This window comes from Hyperolius riggenbachi, chromosome 9 (assembly GCF_040937935.1).
Source record: "Hyperolius riggenbachi isolate aHypRig1 chromosome 9, aHypRig1.pri, whole genome shotgun sequence".
NCBI lineage: Eukaryota > Metazoa > Chordata > Amphibia > Anura > Hyperoliidae > Hyperolius > Hyperolius riggenbachi.
The window spans coordinates 28,591,861-28,613,081 of record NC_090654.1 but is presented as its reverse complement, the minus strand read 5'-3'; the positions used below and the strand labels follow the sequence as shown (position 1 = coordinate 28,613,081).

General features: G+C 47.3%; 1 protein-coding gene across 1 annotated transcript in view; it reads left to right on the top strand.

The window, feature by feature from the left end:
- Nucleotides 1-21,221, top strand: part of ADAMTS4 (ADAM metallopeptidase with thrombospondin type 1 motif 4) — a 40,193-nt gene that overhangs the window by 6,458 nt on the left and 12,514 nt on the right. Inside the window, exons 2-3 of the mRNA XM_068252265.1 lie at nt 20,619-20,957; nt 21,056-21,188. Coding sequence (XP_068108366.1) covers nt 20,619-20,957; nt 21,056-21,188 — 472 coding nt within the window. The remainder of the gene's footprint in view (nt 1-20,618; nt 20,958-21,055; nt 21,189-21,221) is intronic.

Here is a 21,221-nt window from a genome sequence, read left to right as displayed (position 1 = left end):
CCCCATACTCACCTCCCAGCATTTCCCAGGCTAGAGTCCCCCTTTAAGAAGGCCTGGTGTGCCCCATCCTCTGCATCTGCATCTGTGGGTATAACATGAACACACGCCGATATCCTGGGGGGTCTGAGGCTCCCGTCTACCCCATACTCACAATGTTTCCCAGGCTAGAGTCCCCCTTTAAGAAGGCCTGGTGTGCCCCGTCCTCCGCAGAGTGGCAGTCCGGAGCCCCAGATCCAGGTGACGGAATTGGTGCAAGCTGGGCTGGGCTCATAATATCCAGAAACAGGCAGAGGTGGGGGTATGATAGATGAAATCTGGATCGTATTCTGGGGTCATTGCCTAACCGTTCCCATCTGACGAGAGAGACGGCCGCACAATAATAAGCTATGTGGGGCCGCTTCTGTCACTCACTGGCGGTCCTCAAGGCCCCCCTAACCGCCGGCTTATTCGGTGCTCTACAGACTCGAAAGCAAGATTATTAGTGTTATTATCTGACATAGGGAAAGAATTAAAGGGTAACCAAACCCAAAGCTGATAATTCAGTGCTTGGTGTGGGGTGGAGACACCACTTAACTGTTTCTTCTCTCTTGCAGGGACTCAGGTAGTGGGATCTCTTCTCTCTTGAGTTCCCAGCTCTGTAGACCTCCCACTGTCACTGTGAGGGTCTTCTCCAGACCCTACATGTCCCACCCTTCTCTCGAGATGGGCGTGGCCTAAGGAGGCTGAAAACATGCCAATGTGACCAGACACCCTCTAACCCAGGCATGGGCAAACTTGGCCCTCCAGCTGTTAAGGAACTACAAGTCCCACAATGCATTGCAGGAGTCTGACAGCCACAGTCATGACTTATAAAGGCAAATGCATTGTGAGACTTGTAGTTCCGTAACAACTGGAGGGCCAAGTTTGCCCATGCCTGCTCTAACCTATAAGTGGCATATAGATAGGAGCCAGAACCAATGAAAATTATCAGGAAGTGCATACGATTGCTAAAATTTCAAATCTGCATACAATTTGCATTTCTTTCTGCTCTAAAACCTAAGCAACAGCATAATAACCTTTAAAGAAAAGCAATTGTTTGTTACAGCTGATACAAATCCTGCAATAAATCTACACTGCTTATACTTCCTGCTTTCATGGAAGCAGACATATTGCTAACATCCTGTGCTTTCAACTAAGCTTATCCGTGGCAATCAGGTGACACAGGGAGAGATCAAATTACAACTTGTGATTAGACACAGATAAGGTGAAATTAGACAGGCTAAACTCTCTAAATACATACAGGGTGCATTTCTCTATGTATTTCCTCTGTCCTTTGCAAGAGTTCAGGTCCACTTTAAATAAATCTGCCTGCAAGTAAAAGTGCCCATACACCAGGTGATGTATGGGCAGATCGACCATGAGACAAATCTCTAGCTGATCAAATCCGATCAGAAAGAGATCTGATGCCTGCCTGCCCATACACTGCAGACCAATTTCCAAAAGGTTTCAGCATATAACCCATCAGAAATCAGGCTAGCACTGCCGCCTCCGCTGCCTGCCCCCAAAAATGTCCCCTGGTGCTTGAGGCGGTCGTCATCGGTCGTCTCAACTAACTTTGATCATACGTTTGTATGTAGCTTTAGTTCTCAGGGTCCCCCAAGAATTCATAACAAAGATCTCAGATTTCCACGGAATTTCTGATTTCCCAATTTCCGCAGAATGTTTTTTTGCTATTTTTATCAATAAAGTTTGTTCTAAAAAAAAAAAAGGTTTTGCATAATCCGATATTTTCTTTACGTACATAGACTTCTGTGTTCTCTGGTTGGCCCCAGAGCCGGGACAAGATCCTCCAGCACCCAAGGCTGAGACACCAAAGTGCGCCCCTCCATCCCTCCACCCCAGCCGTCACACACTGATTGCTATTAGAATAAGGCACCCCAGGGCCCCCAACACCTTAATCTCTAGTTATATGGCTTGTAGTCACTTCCATGTATCTCCTTTTCTTATTTCTTTCTGCTTCAAACACAATTAGGAATGACAGCTGAATGAATTGTGCGCCCCCTCCTACACTGCGCCCTGAGGCTGGAGCCTCTCCAGCCTATGCCTCGGCCCGGCCCTGGTTGGCCCTATACTTCCGAGTCTTGGGATTGGCCTAAAAATTCTGTGGTATTCCGATTTCTGTGGTATAATACTAAAGGTGGCCATACACTTATAGATTTGCAGCAGATTCGACCATCAGATTTCTGTCAGATGCCTGTCAGGTCGAATCTGACACACACTAGGAACAGATTTTCCAATAGATTTCAGAATGAAATCTATTGAAATTCGATCGAAATGCAGTGTTGCACCATTCGATCCAATGCAACCCTATGGGCAATCAATCGGCTGCCAGGAGCCGATCGACCCAGATTTTCCGTCCGGACCGATCGAGCAAATCGATCGAAATCGGCCAGAAATCGATCGATCTACCGATCGATCATGCTTTCTGCTGCATTGATTTCTAGCCGATTCGGTCAAATGCTTGAATCGGCCGTCGATAGATGGCTTAAATCGACCAGTGTATGGGATCCTTAAAGGATACCCGAACTGACATGTGACATGATGAGATAGACATGTGTATGTACAGTGCCTAGCACACAAATAACTAGGCTGTGTTCCCTTTTCTTTCTCTACCTGAACAAGTTAAATATCAGGTATGTAAGTGGCTGACTCAGTCCTGACAGGAAGTGACAACAGAGTGACCCTCACTGACAAGAAATTCCAACTATAAAACACTTTCCTAGGAGAAAATGGCTTCTGAGATCAAGAAAGAGGTAAAAATAAAGGGGAGTTTCTTATCAGTGAGTGTCACACTGTAGTCACTTCCTGTCTGAGTCAGGACTGAGTTAGCCACTTACATACCTGATATTTAACTCTTTCAGGCAGAGAAAGGAAAAAAAGGAACACAGCATAGGTATTTGTGTGCTAGGCACTGTACAAACACGTCTATCTCACCATGTCACATGTCAGTTCGGGTATCCTTTAATTCTCTGCTTGGTCCAATACTTCCGAGTCTTGAGATTGGACTAAAATTTTCAAATCTCAGAAACGCGGAATTCTGATTTCGGCACACCGATTTCTGCCGCATGAAAACCTATTTTTGTTTGGAAAAACAAAAGTCAGCGAAATTGGAAGCGCATCTCTAATGGCGACAGGAAGTGAGGTAATTTACATAGAAAGTATTACCCTTCTCTGCCCCCAAAACATTTTTCAAGTACTTTCCAAACTATGTAAAACTTTTCCTCCCTGGAATTAGGTCACATTTCTGTGTGTCCCCTAATGCCGTATATAAACTTGTCTCCACGCTGCCTCAACCTGCCGTGCGAATTCCACTCCAGAAGCTTTGAAAGAACAGAAGCGTTTCCGTCACTTTGAACTTTATAAAAAAAGAGAATCCCTCGCTGAAAGTATCAATTAGGTAGCGAGCGTTTGGCACGGGGGGAGCGGACAGCTGCCATATTATGGTCGCGCTCTGATCGCTGCTGGATCCCGACCGCCTTTTCCGCGCCAGCCTACTGGCGGCGCCCTGCCACAGCAAACATCTCGCCTAAGCCGGTACAGGTGTATTTGCTGTTGAATTAAGTCCTGGAGAAGAGATAAGAGGATTGGACAGGGAAATCAGACAAGGCGAGCGTGTCCCGACCGACCACAGAGCGCGATTCAGAGAGATTGTTCTGTCACTTCCACAACCGCTTCTCAAAGGGCCAAATGCACTGATCAAAGCATGATTGTGTCCTATGGCACCAGCCTACTCCACAGCACCGTACAAAGAGCGATGATCCATTCCCATCACTCTCTGGACCAGAGGAGCTTACACTCTAATGTCCTCACCACAGTCACACACTATTATTATTATACATTTATATAGCAATGACATGTTCCACAGCGCTGTACAGAGATCACTGATCCATCCCCATCAGTCTCTGCACCAGAGGAGCTTACACTCTAATGTCCTCACCACAGTCACACACTATTATTATTATACATTTATATAGCAATGACATATACCACAGCGCTGTACAGACATCATTGCTCCATTCCCATTAGTCTCTGCACCAGAGGAGCTTACACTCTAATGTCTTCACCACAGTCACACACTATTATTATTACCGTATATTCCGGCGTATAAGACGAATGGGCGTATAAGACGACCCCCCAACTCTTCCAGTTAAAATATAGAGTTTGGAATATACTCGCCGTATAAGACTACCCCTATTCCAATGCACACCAAATTAAAATAAAAATAAAAAAAATCATGTACTGGTGCTGTGTATGAACAGGTACTGGTGCTGTACTGTATGTGTTACTCAGTATATAACAGTATGTAGTCAATTGACTTGTTGCATTGGTCAACTCTCCTTAATTAGACTGGTCTGCTCTCCTTGTCTACCTGTTTATCAGAGCGGTATGGAAGAATAGATTGCGCTCCCTCAGCAGGGAGATCTGAGAGGCGGTAACAGGATAGGGCGTATCAACCGGCATCAATGACGCCCGGCGTATAAGACGACCCCCAGCTTACCAGAAGATTTTGAAGGGTCAAAAAGTAGTCTTATACGCAGGAATATACAGTATACATTTATATAGCTCTGACATATTCCACAGCGCTGTACAGACATCACTGCTCCATTCCCAGCAGTCTCTGCACCAGAGGAGCTTACACTCTAATGTCCTCACCACAGTCACACACTATTATCACTATGCACTGATATACGTCTGACATTTGGAGAAGGACACCCCTCGGAGGCTGTGTAGCTTCGCCCCTCTCCTCGTACGATCTGGAAAAGTCCTTTTGGAGCAAAGGATAAATGCAGAGATGTCTTATAGGCGGAAGGCTCCCCACTCTCAGACGGAAGGAATTGCACATAAAAGGGGGTCTCGAGTCATTGATGTCTCCCACTGCTCTGCGTCTGGGCCGATTGTGGGGGCTGCAGGAAGATGGAAAAGGAAACATGGCGGCGGTCGGCTGACAGAGGCTCGGCCCCCTCTGAGCTGCGGCCAAAGAATTTAAAGGTTGTGTTGGTTAATGCCTTTACCACAGACGCATTTTCCGACAATCATGTCTTTTCCAGAGAGACCCTGTCATGCACTTTTTCCATCTTGCCTGGAGTTGTGGAGGAAGCTGGAAAAGCTCATTTGAAGGAGGATTCCTCTAAGCATTATTTCATTTTCAAACAAGAAAAAAAAAACGAAAGGGATTTTATCAAATCATGAAATAGCCAATGGAGTGAAGGACTCTAGCTAGCTCTAACACTCCTATCTGCGCATCTGGGAAGCCTCTCTGAGGGCTGGTGCACACCTGAGCGCTTTTAAAAACACCAGCGCTTTAAAAAGCGATTGGCTAGTGTATTTGAATGGGATGGATGGATCACACCAGAGCGATGTGATTTTCTCCCAAACGGAAACGCAGGTCCTGCAGCATTTTTGAAAAGATGGACTAGTCCGAAACCTGTCACTTCTGTCAGATTTCTACTACCTACTGTTATGGTGGCCATACATGGTACAATAAAAATGTTCGATTATCCCGTTTATTCGATCTTATGATTGAATTGAATGAAAGTTGAAAATGTTTTTTTTCGATCAAGAAATTCAAACCATTATCCATTTTTTTCGAGAAAAATCAGATCGGACATGCTGGAAAAATCTTTATATTCGATCTAACGGAATAATCGAACTAAATTATCTAATCGAGAAAAAATGAAAAATTGTACCATGTATGGCCACCTTAAGTGACAGCAACCTAGGAGAAACGTAATTTATGGCTCATGTTACTCGGGACACTGTATATGTTTGCACATATTTTAAATTTTACAATTTTTTGCCATAGCGCCCCTTTAAACAAAAATCCCTTTCATGTCCTTGTAGTCTTGCTTGTAACAAAAGCCATAAGACAAAGATTTGTGGCGAGACAGTCCACCTAAAATCCAGGCGTATCAATTGATTTTCACGCCCCCCCCCCCCCCCCCCCCCCCCCAGTGGCATAATCTTGCTTGACGTAGCATAGTGTTCTGTACACGCAGATAGGTACCCGGTATAACAAGTTAGAACTCTTTACTGAAGAAAATGCACAGATATAAATCATACATAACCATCAGGAAATGCATGCATCCTGCTTAGAACTGAGAGGATCACAGAGAGAGAATACAGGAAATAACAATACCATAGAGCTCACCATCATCGCATTTTACAGACAGTGACATCTTGTGGTTCTTTTACTATACTGCAGTTTAGGTAATAATCCTGTTGATACTTCCAACACTTCTATTTTTTGTTCTGCTTCAATAAGCATTCCCATTGACAAGGCCAATACAATAATTTGACGGTACTCCCCCATGCAAACTTGTAAACAACGAAAACAAGTGGGCGATTTTTATCTTGGCTCCGCTCCTGCAGAAATGTATTTGGAAATGTTTTGAACACAAGGACGTGTTTCTCACCCTTGATTCTAGGGCCCATAAAAGCAGGAGAACAGAACGCTCCAAAACGCTTGTTCTGCGGCGACTTTGGCCGTCCAGCGCAATAAGATCCGGAACATCGCCGGCGTTGGCCTTGTTTGTTTCTCCCAATGTGCTGACAAGGTGAGGAAGAGTTTGGCCAAGGCAGAGCCCAGCTGCGAGCAATTATTATCCTAGTACCTGCGCAGTTCTACGCTACTCCCTCCTGCTAGCAATTAATCACATTAGTTTATTAAAGTTTGGATTCCTTTGTTGTAAAACAATAAAGGCGATAAGACGTTTACAATCCAACAACAACAACAAAACCCGACTTCAAGGGGGGAAAATGTTAGTACTGATAGAGTGGAACAGGCTTAGAATAAATGTAACCTTTTAAAGAGAACCAGAGACGAAGCACCCTCATGTATTTTACCATATAGATCAGTGGGAACATTAGAGAAAACACCTACCCTGCTCTCTGTTTCATTCTGCACTGCACAGCTTGTTTCTTATCAGACCTGATAAAATCCCGACTGAGCATTCAGTCTGGCTTTGCTATAATCACTCAGCTATAATGATTCCTGAGCAGAGCCAGCAGGGTAGAAACACACCTGATTCTAAGAGTTTAACGAAGATATACCCTATTGGCGATTCATAAAACTTAGCTTTTATTATTAATACATAAAAGGGAACAAATATGCTGATCAAAATGCTAAGAAATGTGACCAAGTGGACTGGAGGTAAGGAGTAGTCAGTCAAAAGACCATCCTCCTAGTTCACACTTATATCTATTACAACCCTACACCAAAACTCAACATGTTTCATTTCCTAAATTGGAAACTTCGTCAGGAGAAAGAGATACCCTAGTGATAGAGTGATACAGTGCTCAAAATAATAAATACATTAAAGATTCACATATCTACATTAAGTTAGCATAGTAACAGAGTAACGGCCACTATCAGCAGCCTGCTAAGGAATGGCTCTGTAACCTCTCCTTTTATAGTGTAGTCCTACACCCAAAGGATGATGGGTAGGGAGGGTAGCAGACACACCCTTCCTGGGGGTGTGAAAATCCCTAGTGATTGGTCAGGACAGTTGTCCATCAAACTCAAGGACCAATCCCTGCTAGGGGCCATAAGAACCCATATATATATATTTTGAGCACTGTATCACTCTATCACTAGGGTATCTCTTTCTCCTGACGAAGTTTCCAATTTAGGAAATGAAACATGTTGAGTTTTGGTGTAGGGTTGTAATAGATACAAGTGTGAACTAGGAGGATGGTCTTTTGACCGACTACTCCTTACCTCCAGTCCACTTGGTCACATTTCTTAGCATTTTGATCAGCATATTTGTTCCCTTTTATGTATTAATAAGAAAAGTTAGGTTTTATGAATCGCCAATAGGGTATATCTTCGTTAAACACAGAGCCAGCAGGGGGCAGGCTTGGACTTGAAAAGACATGAGAGAACACAGACTGAGCTATAAATATTCCTGAGCAAAGCCAGACTGAATGCTCAGTCGGGGATTTTATCAGGGCTGATAAGAAGCAGGCTGAGCAGTGAAGAATGAAACAGAAAGCAATGTACTGTAGGTGTTTTCTCTAATGTTCCCACTGATATATATGGTGAAATACATGAGGGTAATGTACAAAGTGGAGACGGCACACAAATGGCTTCAGTAGCAAAACTGTATTAGAGCATGTAGAGGCACACACGACATGTTTCGGGCGGAGCCCTTCCTCAGGTGTGCCACACCCAACACCTGTGACCCTTAAATACCCACCCACAAAAGGTCATGAGACCAACATAGCCACATGACCAATTCGACATCAATAATAACAATACAATTTCCATCTGGGGAACTACACTAACAGTGTCTACCCCAGTTAACTGAGGAAAAGATCACCCAGATACTATCTTCATACATATCCATACATTTGTATACATTTTCAACATTAATTCATCATAATCATAGGTATACATCTTTCTTAACAAGAAACGATACCCCTCCAATTAAAGTCCTGTTTCATACAATCTGTGCAGACAATTTCACCCTAGAAGAAAAGAACATTTATAAGAAACACTTTAGGCTCAGGTATTCATTTAAGCCATTAGGACATACACAGTTGAATTTTTGTATCCATTTCGCCTCACATTGCAAAAGTAATTTCTTTCTATTACCCCCTCTCGCAAGTACTGGCACATCCTCAATCACAAACCACCTCAACTGGCTCGCCCTGTGGCGATGCTGCAAAAAATGTCTAGAGACCGAAGTCTCATACTCTTTTTTACCCAATGCAAAGTTTGTAACATCTCTCTTGTGCTCCTGTATCCTCTCTTTCACTGGTCTTTCCGTCTTTCCAATGTAAACATACCCACAGGGGCACTTGAGCCCGTATACCACATAGGAACTCAAGCATGTAAATCTGCCCCTAATGGGCATGCCAACACCGGTGGAAGGATGGGAAACACTGCTGCCTTTTATAATAGCACCACAACAGTTACAACTTAAACATGGAAATGTGCCTTTTCTAGCACTTGGGGTCACATCCCTCTTTTTTATAGCAATGTCAGACCTGCAAACCCAATCTTTTACTGACCTGCCCCGGCGGTAAGCAAACACAGGGGGTTCAGCAAACAATTTGCCAAACTCCCTGTCCTGCCCAAGCAGAGGCCAGAACTTCCTCACGACCGAGCGTATCCGCTCGGACATATAACCATAATTGCACACAAAGGGTAATCGGTCAGAGGTGCGTTTAGCCCTTGGCAACAATAATTCCTTTCTATTAAGGGATCTCACCTCATCACTCACTTTTTGAAGAGCATGTCTATCATAACCTTTTTCAGCCATTTTCTCAATCAGGCCTTCCGCTGCCTTATCATAATCCGCAATTTCCGTTGAAATGCGCCGGGCCCTTAAAAATTGGCCTTTAGGAATGCCCTTTTTCACCGTGGCCGCGTGAAAACTATCGGTGCGCAACAAATTGTTGCGCTCCGTAGGTTTCTGGTATAAGCTGGTCACAAGTTTACCACCCTTTTTGCTGATCGTCACATCTAAATAGTGGATGCAACTGGTGGACCACTCAGCTGTAAACTTAATGGTGGAGTGTGCCAAATTGGCCTGCTCCACCATTTCCTCAAATAGCTCAATAGGGCCATTCCATAACAGCAAAATGTCATCTACAAAACGAAAAAAACGAAAAATATGTTTACCATATAGTTCGTGATCAATAAACATGCTCTTCTCAAGATCTGTGAGGAATAAATTTGCAAACATGCTTGAGTTCCTATGTGGTATACGGGCTCAAGTGCCCCTGTGGGTATGTTTACATTGGAAAGACGGAAAGACCAGTGAAAGAGAGGATACAGGAGCACAAGAGAGATGTTACAAACTTTGCATTGGGTAAAAAAGAGTATGAGACTTCGGTCTCTAGACATTTTTTGCAGCATCGCCACAGGGCGAGCCAGTTGAGGTGGTTTGTGATTGAGGATGTGCCAGTACTTGCGAGAGGGGGTAATAGAAAGAAATTACTTTTGCAATGTGAGGCGAAATGGATACAAAAATTCAACTGTGTATGTCCTAATGGCTTAAATGAATACCTGAGCCTAAAGTGTTTCTTATAAATGTTCTTTTCTTCTAGGGTGAAATTGTCTGCACAGATTGTATGAAACAGGACTTTAATTGGAGGGGTATCGTTTCTTGTTAAGAAAGATGTATACCTATGATTATGATGAATTAATGTTGAAAATGTATACAAATGTATGGATATGTATGAAGATAGTATCTGGGTGATCTTTTCCTCAGTTAACTGGGGTAGACACTGTTAGTGTAGTTCCCCAGATGGAAATTGTATTGTTATTATTGATGTCGAATTGGTCATGTGGCTATGTTGGTCTCATGACCTTTTGTGGGTGGGTATTTAAGGGTCACAGGTGTTGGGTGTGGCACACCTGAGGAAGGGCTCCGCCCGAAACATGTCGTGTGTGCCTCTACATGCTCTAATACAGTTTTGCTACTGAAGCCATTTGTGTGCCGTCTCCACTTTGTACATTGACTACGGCTGTGCAGGGGTGGTGTACCTGCAGGAGGTGGGCACCGGCACGGGGGTCTGTCTTTCGGACCTGGAAAAGGTGTGTGACGGGAGAATCTTTTGAATAAAATACATGAGGGTACTTCATCTCTGGTTCCCTTTAAAGGACACTTGAAGTGAAGTATATGGTGGCTGCCATATTTATTTCCTTATAAGCAATACCAGTTACCTGGCTGTCCTGTTGGTCCTCTGCCTCTAATACTTTCAGCTGCAGACCCTGAACAAGCATGCAGCTCAAATGGCCCGTACTCACGGGCTGCAGAAGTGGCCTGTCGCCAGCACACGTGAGCGTGCTAGCGACAGGCCGGCGACAGCTTCTCTCCAGGTCCCTCCGCGTACACACGCGGAAGAGGGACCAGCGGCGAGACGGAAGCTGTCGCCGACGTTCCTCCTCCCCCCGCCGGAAGCTCCATTTACCTCTATGGAGGTTGCTGTCGCTAGTCCGCGTACTCACGCGGACTAGCGACAGTTGCGGCGGAGGTGCGGCGGCGACTGTTGCCATGCGATTGAAACTTTCAATCGCATGGCGACAAGAGCGACGGGCGACAGTTCGGGGTGCGCGCGCGTGCAACGGCCCATACTCACGGGCGACCTGTCGCCGCAACACGCGCGCGCCGCGTGTTGAGGCGACAAAAGTCCCTCGTGAGTATGGGCCAAAACGTTTCACTGAAGATTAACTGTATTAGCCTCATGCTTGTTTCAGGACGGTGATTTAGACACTACTGATGCATGAAAGATCAGCAGGATGCCATGCAACAGTTATTGTTGAAAGGAAAAAAAATGTCAGCGTCCATATCCTTCTCACTTCAGGTGTCCTTCAAAGTCTAGTTTCCTGTAGGCCACACATTCTCCCAGATGAGGATACAGCTGGCAATTAAACGCAAAGGAGAGTCTCCAACCATTTCCTATACACCGTATATAAAAATTCTCTCCTAAATTTTGGATGTAATGCCCAGTTATTCACCTTTCAGAATCAAAATTTAAGTAACGACAAATATAAAAAGTAATTGAAAGAGCCACTCATAGGTTACTCGGCGTAATAAGCAGAGATTTGCGAAATATCACGTGCAAACCTCCGCTTATCACGCGGAGTAACCCTTTGCCAAACCTTTGCGCGTGGCAGATCGCGTGATAACTGCTTCCTCCAAGACACATCTCCTCCCTGTTGGCCTGCAGCATCTGATCCCCAGGATGCCGGGTATATGCTGCACCTCCTCCCATAGCATCTCCTCCCTGCTGGCCCGCAGCATCTGATCCCCAGGATGCTGGGTATGTGCTGCACCTCCTCCCATAGCATCTCCTCACTGCTGGCCCGCAGCATCTGATCCCCAGGATGCCAGGTATATGCTGCACCTCCTTCCATAGCATCTCCTCCCTGCTGGCCTGCAGCAGCTGATTCCCCCAGGATGCCGGGTATATGCTGCACCTCCTTCCATAGCATCTCCTCCCTGCTGGCCTGCAGCATCTGATCCCCAGGATGCCGGCTATGTGCTGCACCTCCTCCCATAGCATCTCCTCCCTTCTGGCCTGCAGCATCTGATCCACAGGATGCCGGGTATGTGCTGCACCTCCTCCCATAGCATCTCCTCCCTGCTGGCCCACAGCATCTGATCCCCAGGATGCCGGGTATATGCTGCACCTCCTCCCATAGCATCTCCTCCCTGCTGGCCTGCAGCATCTGATCCCCCAGGATGCCGGGTATATGCTGCACCTCCTTCCATAGCATCTCCTCCCTTCTGGCCTGCAGCATCTGATCTCCAGGATGCCGGGTATATGATGCACCTCCTTCTATAGCATCTCCTTCCTGCTGGCCTGCAGCATCTGATCCCCCAGGATGCCGGGTATATGCTGCACCTCCTTCCATAGCATCTCCTCCCTTCTGGCCTGCAGCATCTGATCCCCAGGATGCCGGGTATATGCTGCACCTCCTCCCATAGCATCTCCTCCCTGCTGGCCCGCAGCATCTGATCCCCAGGATTAGTGTTGGGCGAACAGTGTTCGCCACTGTTCGGGTTCTGCAGAACATCACCCTGTTCGGGTGATGTTCGAGTTCGGCCGAACACCTCATGGTGTTCGGCCTTTTAAGTTCGGGTTCGCCCCGAACTTCTGTATGCCCCCGAACAGGGCCGAACAGGGCCCCTGTTCGGGCGAACAGGGCCCTGTTCGGCCGAACAGGCCGCAATACGGCCCCCCTATGAGGTCGCAGGCATAAGGGGGGAGCATGCCCCGATCGCGGGGGGGGTCGGAAATTCCCCCCACCCCCTCCGCTAGCGCTCCCCCCTCTGCCCGCTTCCCCATTCAAAAGTTTCAAGAAGTACCTGTATAGCGGATGGCCTGGCAGTGGCACTGTGGAGTGAGGAGGAGGAGTCCGGAGAGTGACGAGTTGAGGGAGGCCGGGCAGCGGGCGTGAGGTCAGAGAAAGGGCGAGTTCCGCCCTTTCTCTGACCTTACGCCCGCTGCCCGGCCTCCCTCAACTCGTCACTCTCCGGACTCCTCCTCACTCCACAGTGCCACTGCCAGGCCATCCGCTATACAGGTACTTCTTGAAACTTTTGAATGGGGAAGCGGGCAGAGGGGGGAGCGCTAGCGGAGGGGGTGGGGGGAATTTCCGACCCCCCCCCCCCCGCGATCGGGGCATGCTCCCCCCTTATGCCTGCGACCCCATAGGGCCCCCAAAATAGGGATGTTCGGGAAGTTCGGGGTTCGGCCCGAACATGCCGAACATCTCGGCCATGTTCGGCGAACTTTCCCGAACCCGAACATCCAGGTGTTCGCCCATCACTACCCAGGATGCCGGGTATGTGCTGCACCTCCTCCCATAGCTTCTCCTCCCTGCAGGCCCGCAGCATCTGATCCCCAGGATGCCGGGTATATGCTGCACCTCCTCCCATAGCATCTTCTCCCGCTGGCCCGCAGCATCTGATCCTCAGGATGTCGGGTATGTGCTGCACCTCCTCCCATAGCATCTCCTCCCTGCTGGCCTGCAGCATCTGATCCCCAGGATACCAGGTATGTGCTGCACCTCCTCCCATAGCATCTCCTCCCTGCTGGCCCGCAGCATCTGATCCCCAGGATGCCGGGTATATGCTGCACCTCCTCCCATAGCACCTCCTCCCTGCTGGCCCGCAGCATCTGATCCCCAGGATGCCGGGCATGTGCTACACCGGTGCTGTATCCCTCACCTGCTCTCAGCAGATTAGCGATGGGATCACCAGCCACACTGAAAATCCTGCTTCCTCTCTGACTACAGTGGCACCTCACGTGACCCGGCAGAATGTAACAGGGCACATGGGGCACCGCTGTAGCCATGGATTACAGGACATTGGACGGGCAGATTAAGATTCCATCAGTGAAACGCTGAGATCAGGTGAGTGAAGTGGCGCTGCGCAACTTGGGAGGGGGAGACAGGAGTGCGAGGAAGGGGACATTTGGGGAGGGGAGCTCCCTCTTGCTGAGCACTAGATTCACGTTGTTTTATGGAAGAACCGCCCCTGGTCTATGTTCCTATCCACCTTGGGGGTGTCTTCCCTTCTCTATTTGAATTCTCCACCCAAGAAAAGAATAAGTGCTGTCAAACTTCAGCCCTCGAGGTCCTAACATGTTTTTAGCACAGCTCAAAATTGATGGGACTGAATCAGGAAAGGTGTGGTCCATCAAGTAGAACACCTTTCTCCATCCTTCCTAAACACTGGCATGGATTTTGCCCTTGAGGACTGATGTTGGACAGCCCTGAATGCTCCAACAGGGGGAGGGGACACCCCTTGTAACGGGTACAAACCTTGGAGCTCAGGGGGGCAGAGATGTCACCACCAGAGTTCGTAAGAGACCGCAAACACCGTTGGTTTAACTCTACACCCTCACATCACACCAGAGCAACGAGATCCTCTAGGAAACTTTGGTGTGGCACTGGTTAAAGTTGCCTGGCCTCCAGAAGTGGCAGAGTGTGCCTCAGCCTTGGCACGGCAGCCAGGAAGAGCTTCGACAACCTTGCATGGACAGCTGCCAACAGGCATTCAAGGGGTCCAAACACGAGGCTCCATGTTACATTGCCTTCGTCTGCCCCCCGAACAAAGCATGAATGTCTCCTTTGTGCAATGGGCCCCGGGTAAGGTTACCGCACAATGCTCAATAGGTGAACGGCATCCAGGCCATTGAGGCGTAAAATCCTGTGATGAGCGACAATGCGCTGCGATGAGGGGAGAGATACTTCAGGAAATGAAAGCGGGACACAGAGGAAGTGAAGTCCTGCTTCTTCTCCCCCCCCCCCCCTTTTTTTTCGTTGTAATTGTACCGCCCTGATAACATCTTCCGAAAGGAGCGCTCGGGGGGCCTTTCTGACTTCAGAGGCTTTCGAACAAAACCTATGTTCTAAATTTCGTAGCCAAGTACCTCCTAGGACGGATCTCATGATCAAACTACGGACCTTGAAAGGACTAACGGCAGCTAATAGCGCAATTACCCAACTTTGTACATCGTAAACTTTTTTTTCCCTTCCTTTCTTCTATATATATTTAAAGCAGACTATTTGTAACAGAATGAAATCGATATTTTGCTGTATTTTCATAGGAAATAGTAGTTCAGAAAGTGATCTCTGGTGGAAGAGGAACGGGGGGCACCTATACCAGGCTGCCTACACAAGGGGCACCTATACTTAGCTACCTATACTGGGGCACCTATACCGGGTGCACCTATACCTGACTACCTATACAGGGGGCACCTATACCTGCCTTCCTATACAGGGGGCACCTGTACCTGGCTACCTATACTGGGTGCACCTATACCTGGCTACCTATACTGGGTGCACCTATACCTGGCTGCCTATACTGGGTGCACCTATACCTAGCTACCTATACTGGGGGAACCTATACGGAGGGCACTTATACCTGGCCACCTATACTAGGGGCACCTATACCTGGCCGCCTATACAGGGGGCACCTATACAGTCCTGGCTTACTGCGCAGGCAAAGCCATATTCATGTAGATAATCGTGCTAATACATGAAGAGGGGTGCAGCCATGATCAGGAATTCAAGAAGCTCTTGTCGGGTTTCTTTCGGGGTCCACGCACGTTGAGTACACTATAAATAACAATGGAACTATATTAAAAGTTTAGGTCACTGTTAGGCAACCACTTATACAGCTGGAGGGGAATTTGTGCCCATCCTCACATGGGCCAAGGATGATGTTCCATACCAAGCCACACTTGCAAAAAGAGTGCAGATCAAAGATCCCCCCCCCCCCCCCCCCCAGTTCCTTACAGCAGGTGTAACTGTAAAAACAGAACTGTAGGAGGCGCTCAGACTCTCTGACAATGTTTTTGTGGCCAATGCCACTTTCTCAGGAATGTGTGCCATTGCCAAATACCAAATAGAAGTAGACCACTGGCCCATACTGTTAGTGTATGGGACAATTACTTTCTTACAGGAAGTACCTATCCAAAAGATGGTCAGTGAGAGGCAAATAATTCCCCTCTGTTGTAGGATTATGCAGATTTTTTCATGCAGATTTATAGAGCTTGAAAATGGACCAATCAAATGAAGTTGAGGGGGGAATCTGATTGGTTCATTTTCAAGCTGCAAAAACATGGCTAAGCTATTTCGCCTAATTCTGCATTATTTCGGACTTACGTGCGTCTGATTGGCCACCCCCTAAAACGGCACATCCGACTCCACCCCTAACGGATAATTCCATGTTTGGTTTCTGTCGGAAGGTTAACCAGAAAAAAATAAATAAATAAACCAGATAGTAAATTGTTCCATCCTGGAATCATCTCAAGGAACAGCTAATAAACCTCTCTGGATGGCGGGTGCCAGTGACGTCATGTTATAGATAGTCTCGTGCTGGAACTATGGCGAAACTTCCCAGATATGGTTACAGTCGGAGATAATAACATTAAACTCTGAGCAATTCGCACCCCCCCCCCCTTCCTCCTCTTTGAGGATTGCACAGGACATCTGACAAAGTACGTACCGTACTCATCAGTTGTTCCCTCGGCCCACACACATGTGCATTAATGTGTATTACGCAGTGTTTATACAACGCAGGACATGCCATTAATACTGGGTTTGCGCAAGCTCTTAGAGAAGCGTTCTTAGCAGGCGAAAGACGTTCCAGAAAACTGTCACACCATTAATAACAAAGACGAGGGATCCTCTGGTAAGGAGAGCCACGTGGCGGTGTTTGGGTATCGGGGATGGTGGGAGGCTGCGATCGGTTATAGAGGGGATGGAAGACCGCATCCCGTCAGCAATGATGTCACCTTCATATATGTGAACACGAAATGATACGCGCCAGACGCAGGTCTTCAGTTCTGAGGATTAAGACATCTGTACGCTCGTAACTCATCAGAAAAGAATTGCAACACTGTCTTCCTGTACTTTCTGTTCGAAGTAACTGCATAATATTTGGCTGTCCCCCTCACCACATAAAGGGAACCCAAGGTGAAAGGGATATGAAGGCCACCTTATTTCCTTTTAACCTCCTGGGGGTTACAATTATATCGCCCAGGAGGTGGCGCAGCACTATTTTTTAAATTTTTTTATTTTTAAATCATGTAGCGAGCCCATCCACCCACCCCCTCCGATCGCCTCCGGCAATCAAAGCAAACAGGAAATTCCGTTCAGAACGGGATTTCCTGTTTGGCCTCCCCCGTCGCCATGGCGACGATCGGGATGACGTCATCGACGTCAGAGGGAGTCTCGATCCACCCCTCAGCGCTGCCTGGCACTGATTGGCCAGGCTGCGCACGGGGTCTTGGGGGGGGGGGAGCGGCGCGGCACAGCGGGTAGCGGCGAATCAGCGCGGAGCGGTGGCGATCGGTATATACACGCAGCTAGCAAAGTGCTAGCTGCGTGCAACAACAAAAAAAAATTATGCAAATCGGCCCACCAGGGCCTGAGAAATCCTCTGTGGCGCCTTACCCCGAGCTCAGCTCGGGATTAGCCCCCAGAGGGTTAAACAATGCAGATTGCCTGGCTGTTTTGCAGATCTTCTACCTCTAATACATCTAGCCATAGACCCTGAACAAGCATGCTGATCAGATGCTCTGACTGATCCCTGAGTGATGTCGGGCGTACGCTGTACACACATAGAATAGGGGAATGATCGCTGGCCGTTATCAGGGCTGGATTTCTGAAACGGCCACAAAGGCCCCGAGCTTGGGCAGCTGCTCTTCAGAGGGCAGCTGGAAATGGAGGCGGGGTTAATGCGTATGGAAGAGGAGGCTGTAAAGAGGAAGCAGCACATAGAAGAGGGGAGGAGCCCTGCTGAAGGGAGCAGAGCATGAAAGAGGTGGACTGCTGAACATGGATGTTACACATAGCAGACAGGGCTGCATATGGGAGGGGCACTGCTCCATATGGAAGAAACAAGAACGGTAGCCTAGGGGCAGAAAAACGTTTAATTGACCGTGATCTAATGTGTGTATGTACTTAAAGGACCACCATCGTGAAAATCGTAAAATGCGTGTAAACACACACAAATAAGAGTTAAAATCTGAAAGAACCAACAGGTTTTGAACTAGTCCATCTCCTCATGTGGATTCTCAGGGTTTTCTTTGTTTTCAACAGCATTGCCTGAACGACAGTTGCAAAGTCTAACTGACAAAATAGACTGCATGTGAACACACACAAATAAGAAGTATGTTTCTTCCAGAGTAAAATGAGCCATAGATTAATTTTCTCCTATGTTGCGGTCACTTACAATAGATAGTAGAAACCTGACAGAACTGATGGGTTTTGGACTAGCCCATCTGCTTGTGGGGGATTATCAGGGTTTTCTTTATTTTCAAAAGCAATTAGTGAATGGCGGTTGCTCCGCCCAACAGCCAAAAAAGTGTATGGTGAGCAGGGAGGCTGGACAGCAGCTTTGTATAAATCTTTTTCAGGGAGTGTCTTTATGAATAATAAAGGCCTTCCTTGGAGTCGGTTCACCATGAGCTTGCTGGGCAATATGTAACTGTGTGTTTCAAGTCCTACTCCATAGAGCCACATTAATCCATACTATGCATTAATGAGTAACAACCAATCCAAAACAGTCTGTATGCATGATGGATTATTGTGGCTCTGTACAATTAACAAGCTGTTACTTCATTGCATTCCAGCGGTTCTGGAGGCGTGGCTAGTTACAGGGACAACAAAGGGATGATTTGCATAATCAGCAGTGATGCATTGTGGGACACCTCATATGCTCACTCCAACCTGAATTATCACAAATACCTTCTGTTTTAAGAAGGCAAACTTTTGTTTTTCTTTTCTTATCGACCCTCTTTGCTGTAACCAAAAATAAGCTGATGGATGATTCCCCCCTCTGAAAATAGGAATAGGGTTCCAATCCTGAGACCTAGTTTTAGCTGGTGTTCCCTTTTCATTAAGCAATGCTTTTACTAGAGCAGTGATGACTGGGAAAGAGCTTGCGCTGCCACGAAACAGAGTCAGGCCTTTCGGATGACATCATCACAAGCTATAGCCAGGCTGTGGCGATGTGGCGGGATTAGACCGATCCGAGGCTGAAGGTCAGGGTCCCCAGAGATGCGTCATGTTCATGTATCTGGAGGCGCCATACGACTGGGCGGACGTAGATAGTTATGATGGATGGTTAATTGTTCAGTACACACTGCTGCAGAAAATATTCCAGCATGGATTATGAGTGGAATCCTGGGGAAGATGGGGCCTCTTGCTGCGTCTACAGCTCTGCATGGACTTTGTCAGTTTGTTATTAATGCTGTAAGCTCCAGAGACTAATAGAAAAGAGAATCTGTCATGCCGATTATATAGCACTAGCATGCCTATGTCTACTGTGGAAGACCATAGCTGATGAATAATTCACTTCCTGCTGGCTTTGATAGGTTTGATTTCCCACCCTTCCTGGGTTAGCGGATATTTGCATATTAGGAGAACTTTGGGTTCATTCCTAGTTTCTGCCCTCCTAAAGCTGGGGGAGACGTGTCTAGGAACTGGTGCTGGAGGAGAGAGGAGGGGTGGGGGATCCAGAGGAACTGGCAGCAAGATAGCAGCTGGAGGAGATATTTTGGGGGAGTTACAAGAAGCACCGGAGTCAGAGGAGAGATGTTTCAGGAGGGTTACCGGAAATTCCGGAGCTGGATGAGATATTTTTGGAGAGTTACATGGGGTGCCGGAGCTGGAGGAGATGTTTCAGGAGGTTTACAAGAAGCAACGGAGTCAGCGGAGAGACATTTCAGAGGGATTTGAGTCGGAGGAGAAATATTTTTGGAGGGTTAGAGGAAGTACCAGAGCTGGAGTAAAGATGGAGGGTAACAGGAAGTATCAGAGCTGCAGGAGAGATGTTTTCGGAGGGTTACAGGAAGTACCAGAGTCAGAGGATAAATACATCAGGACGCTTACAGGAAGTACCAAAGCTGCAGGAGACATGTTTCAGGAGGGTTATAGGAAGTCCCGGAGCTGGAGAAGAGAAGCTTAGGGAGAGTTACAGGAAGTACTGGTGTCAGAAGAGATGTTTAGGGAGGATTACAGGAAGTACCAGAGCTAGAGGAGAGATGTTTCGGGAAGGTTACAGGAAGTACCAGAGCTAGAGGAGAGATGTTTCGGGAAGGTTACAGGAAGTACCAGAGCTAGAGGAGAGGTTTCGGGAAGGTTACAGGAAGTACCAGAGCTAGAGGAGAGATGTTTCGGGAAGGTTACAGGAAGTACCAGAGCTAGAGGAGAGATGTTTCGGGAAGGTTACAGGAAGTACCAGAGCTAGAGGAGAGATGTTTCGGGAAGGTTACAGGAAGTACCAGAGCTAGAGGAGAGATGTTTCGGGAAGGTTACAGGAAGTACCAGAGCTAGAGGAGAGATGTTTCGGGAAGGTTACAGGAAGTACCAGAGATAGAGGAGAGATGTTTCGGGAAGGTTACAGGAAATACTGTATTTGGAGAGGGAGGGTTACAGGAAGTACCAGAGCTGAGGAGAGATATTTTGTGAGGGTTACAGGAAGTACCGGAGCTCCTTTTTCATCTGTAGTTACTTAGTTAAGACTGTGAAATAATTAAATTGCTGTAATTATTGCTACGCTGACCATAGTGTATAATTCACACTTATCTCCTTCTCTCCCCAACAGCGCTTTGCCTCTCTCCCCCGTTACGTGGAGACCCTGGTCGTAGCAGATGAGACAATGGCAACCTTCCATGGGGCAGGCCTGAAGCGATACTTACTGACTGTCATGGCAGCTGCGGCCAAATTCTTCCGACACCCAAGCCTGAAGAATCCGGTCAATGTGGTGGTGACGCGGCTGGTGGTTATCGGAAGAGGGGACCAATCCAGTACTTATGGAGGGCTGAAGATGACCACCAATGCCGCCGAAATGTTGAGGAACTTCTGTGAGTGGCAGAAGGGACTGAACAAGCCCAACGACTCCGACTCTGAACACTTCGACACCGCCATTCTCTTTACTCGACAGGTGAGTGGCTGCTTCCAGCAGCAAGAAGTTTAGCAAGAGTTAATTAGCAGATGTCTAAAGGAACGTATAGACTTATTATGTATATGCTTTATTTACAGAATCTCTGTGGGGTTTCTACGTGTGACACCCTTGGCATGGCCGATGTTGGCACAGTTTGTGACCCGTCCCGAAGTTGCTCCATTGTTGAAGATGATGGCTTGCAGTCTGCGTTTACAGCCGCTCATGAGCTAGGTAAGTGGCCACCTACGATACTAAAGAGAGTAA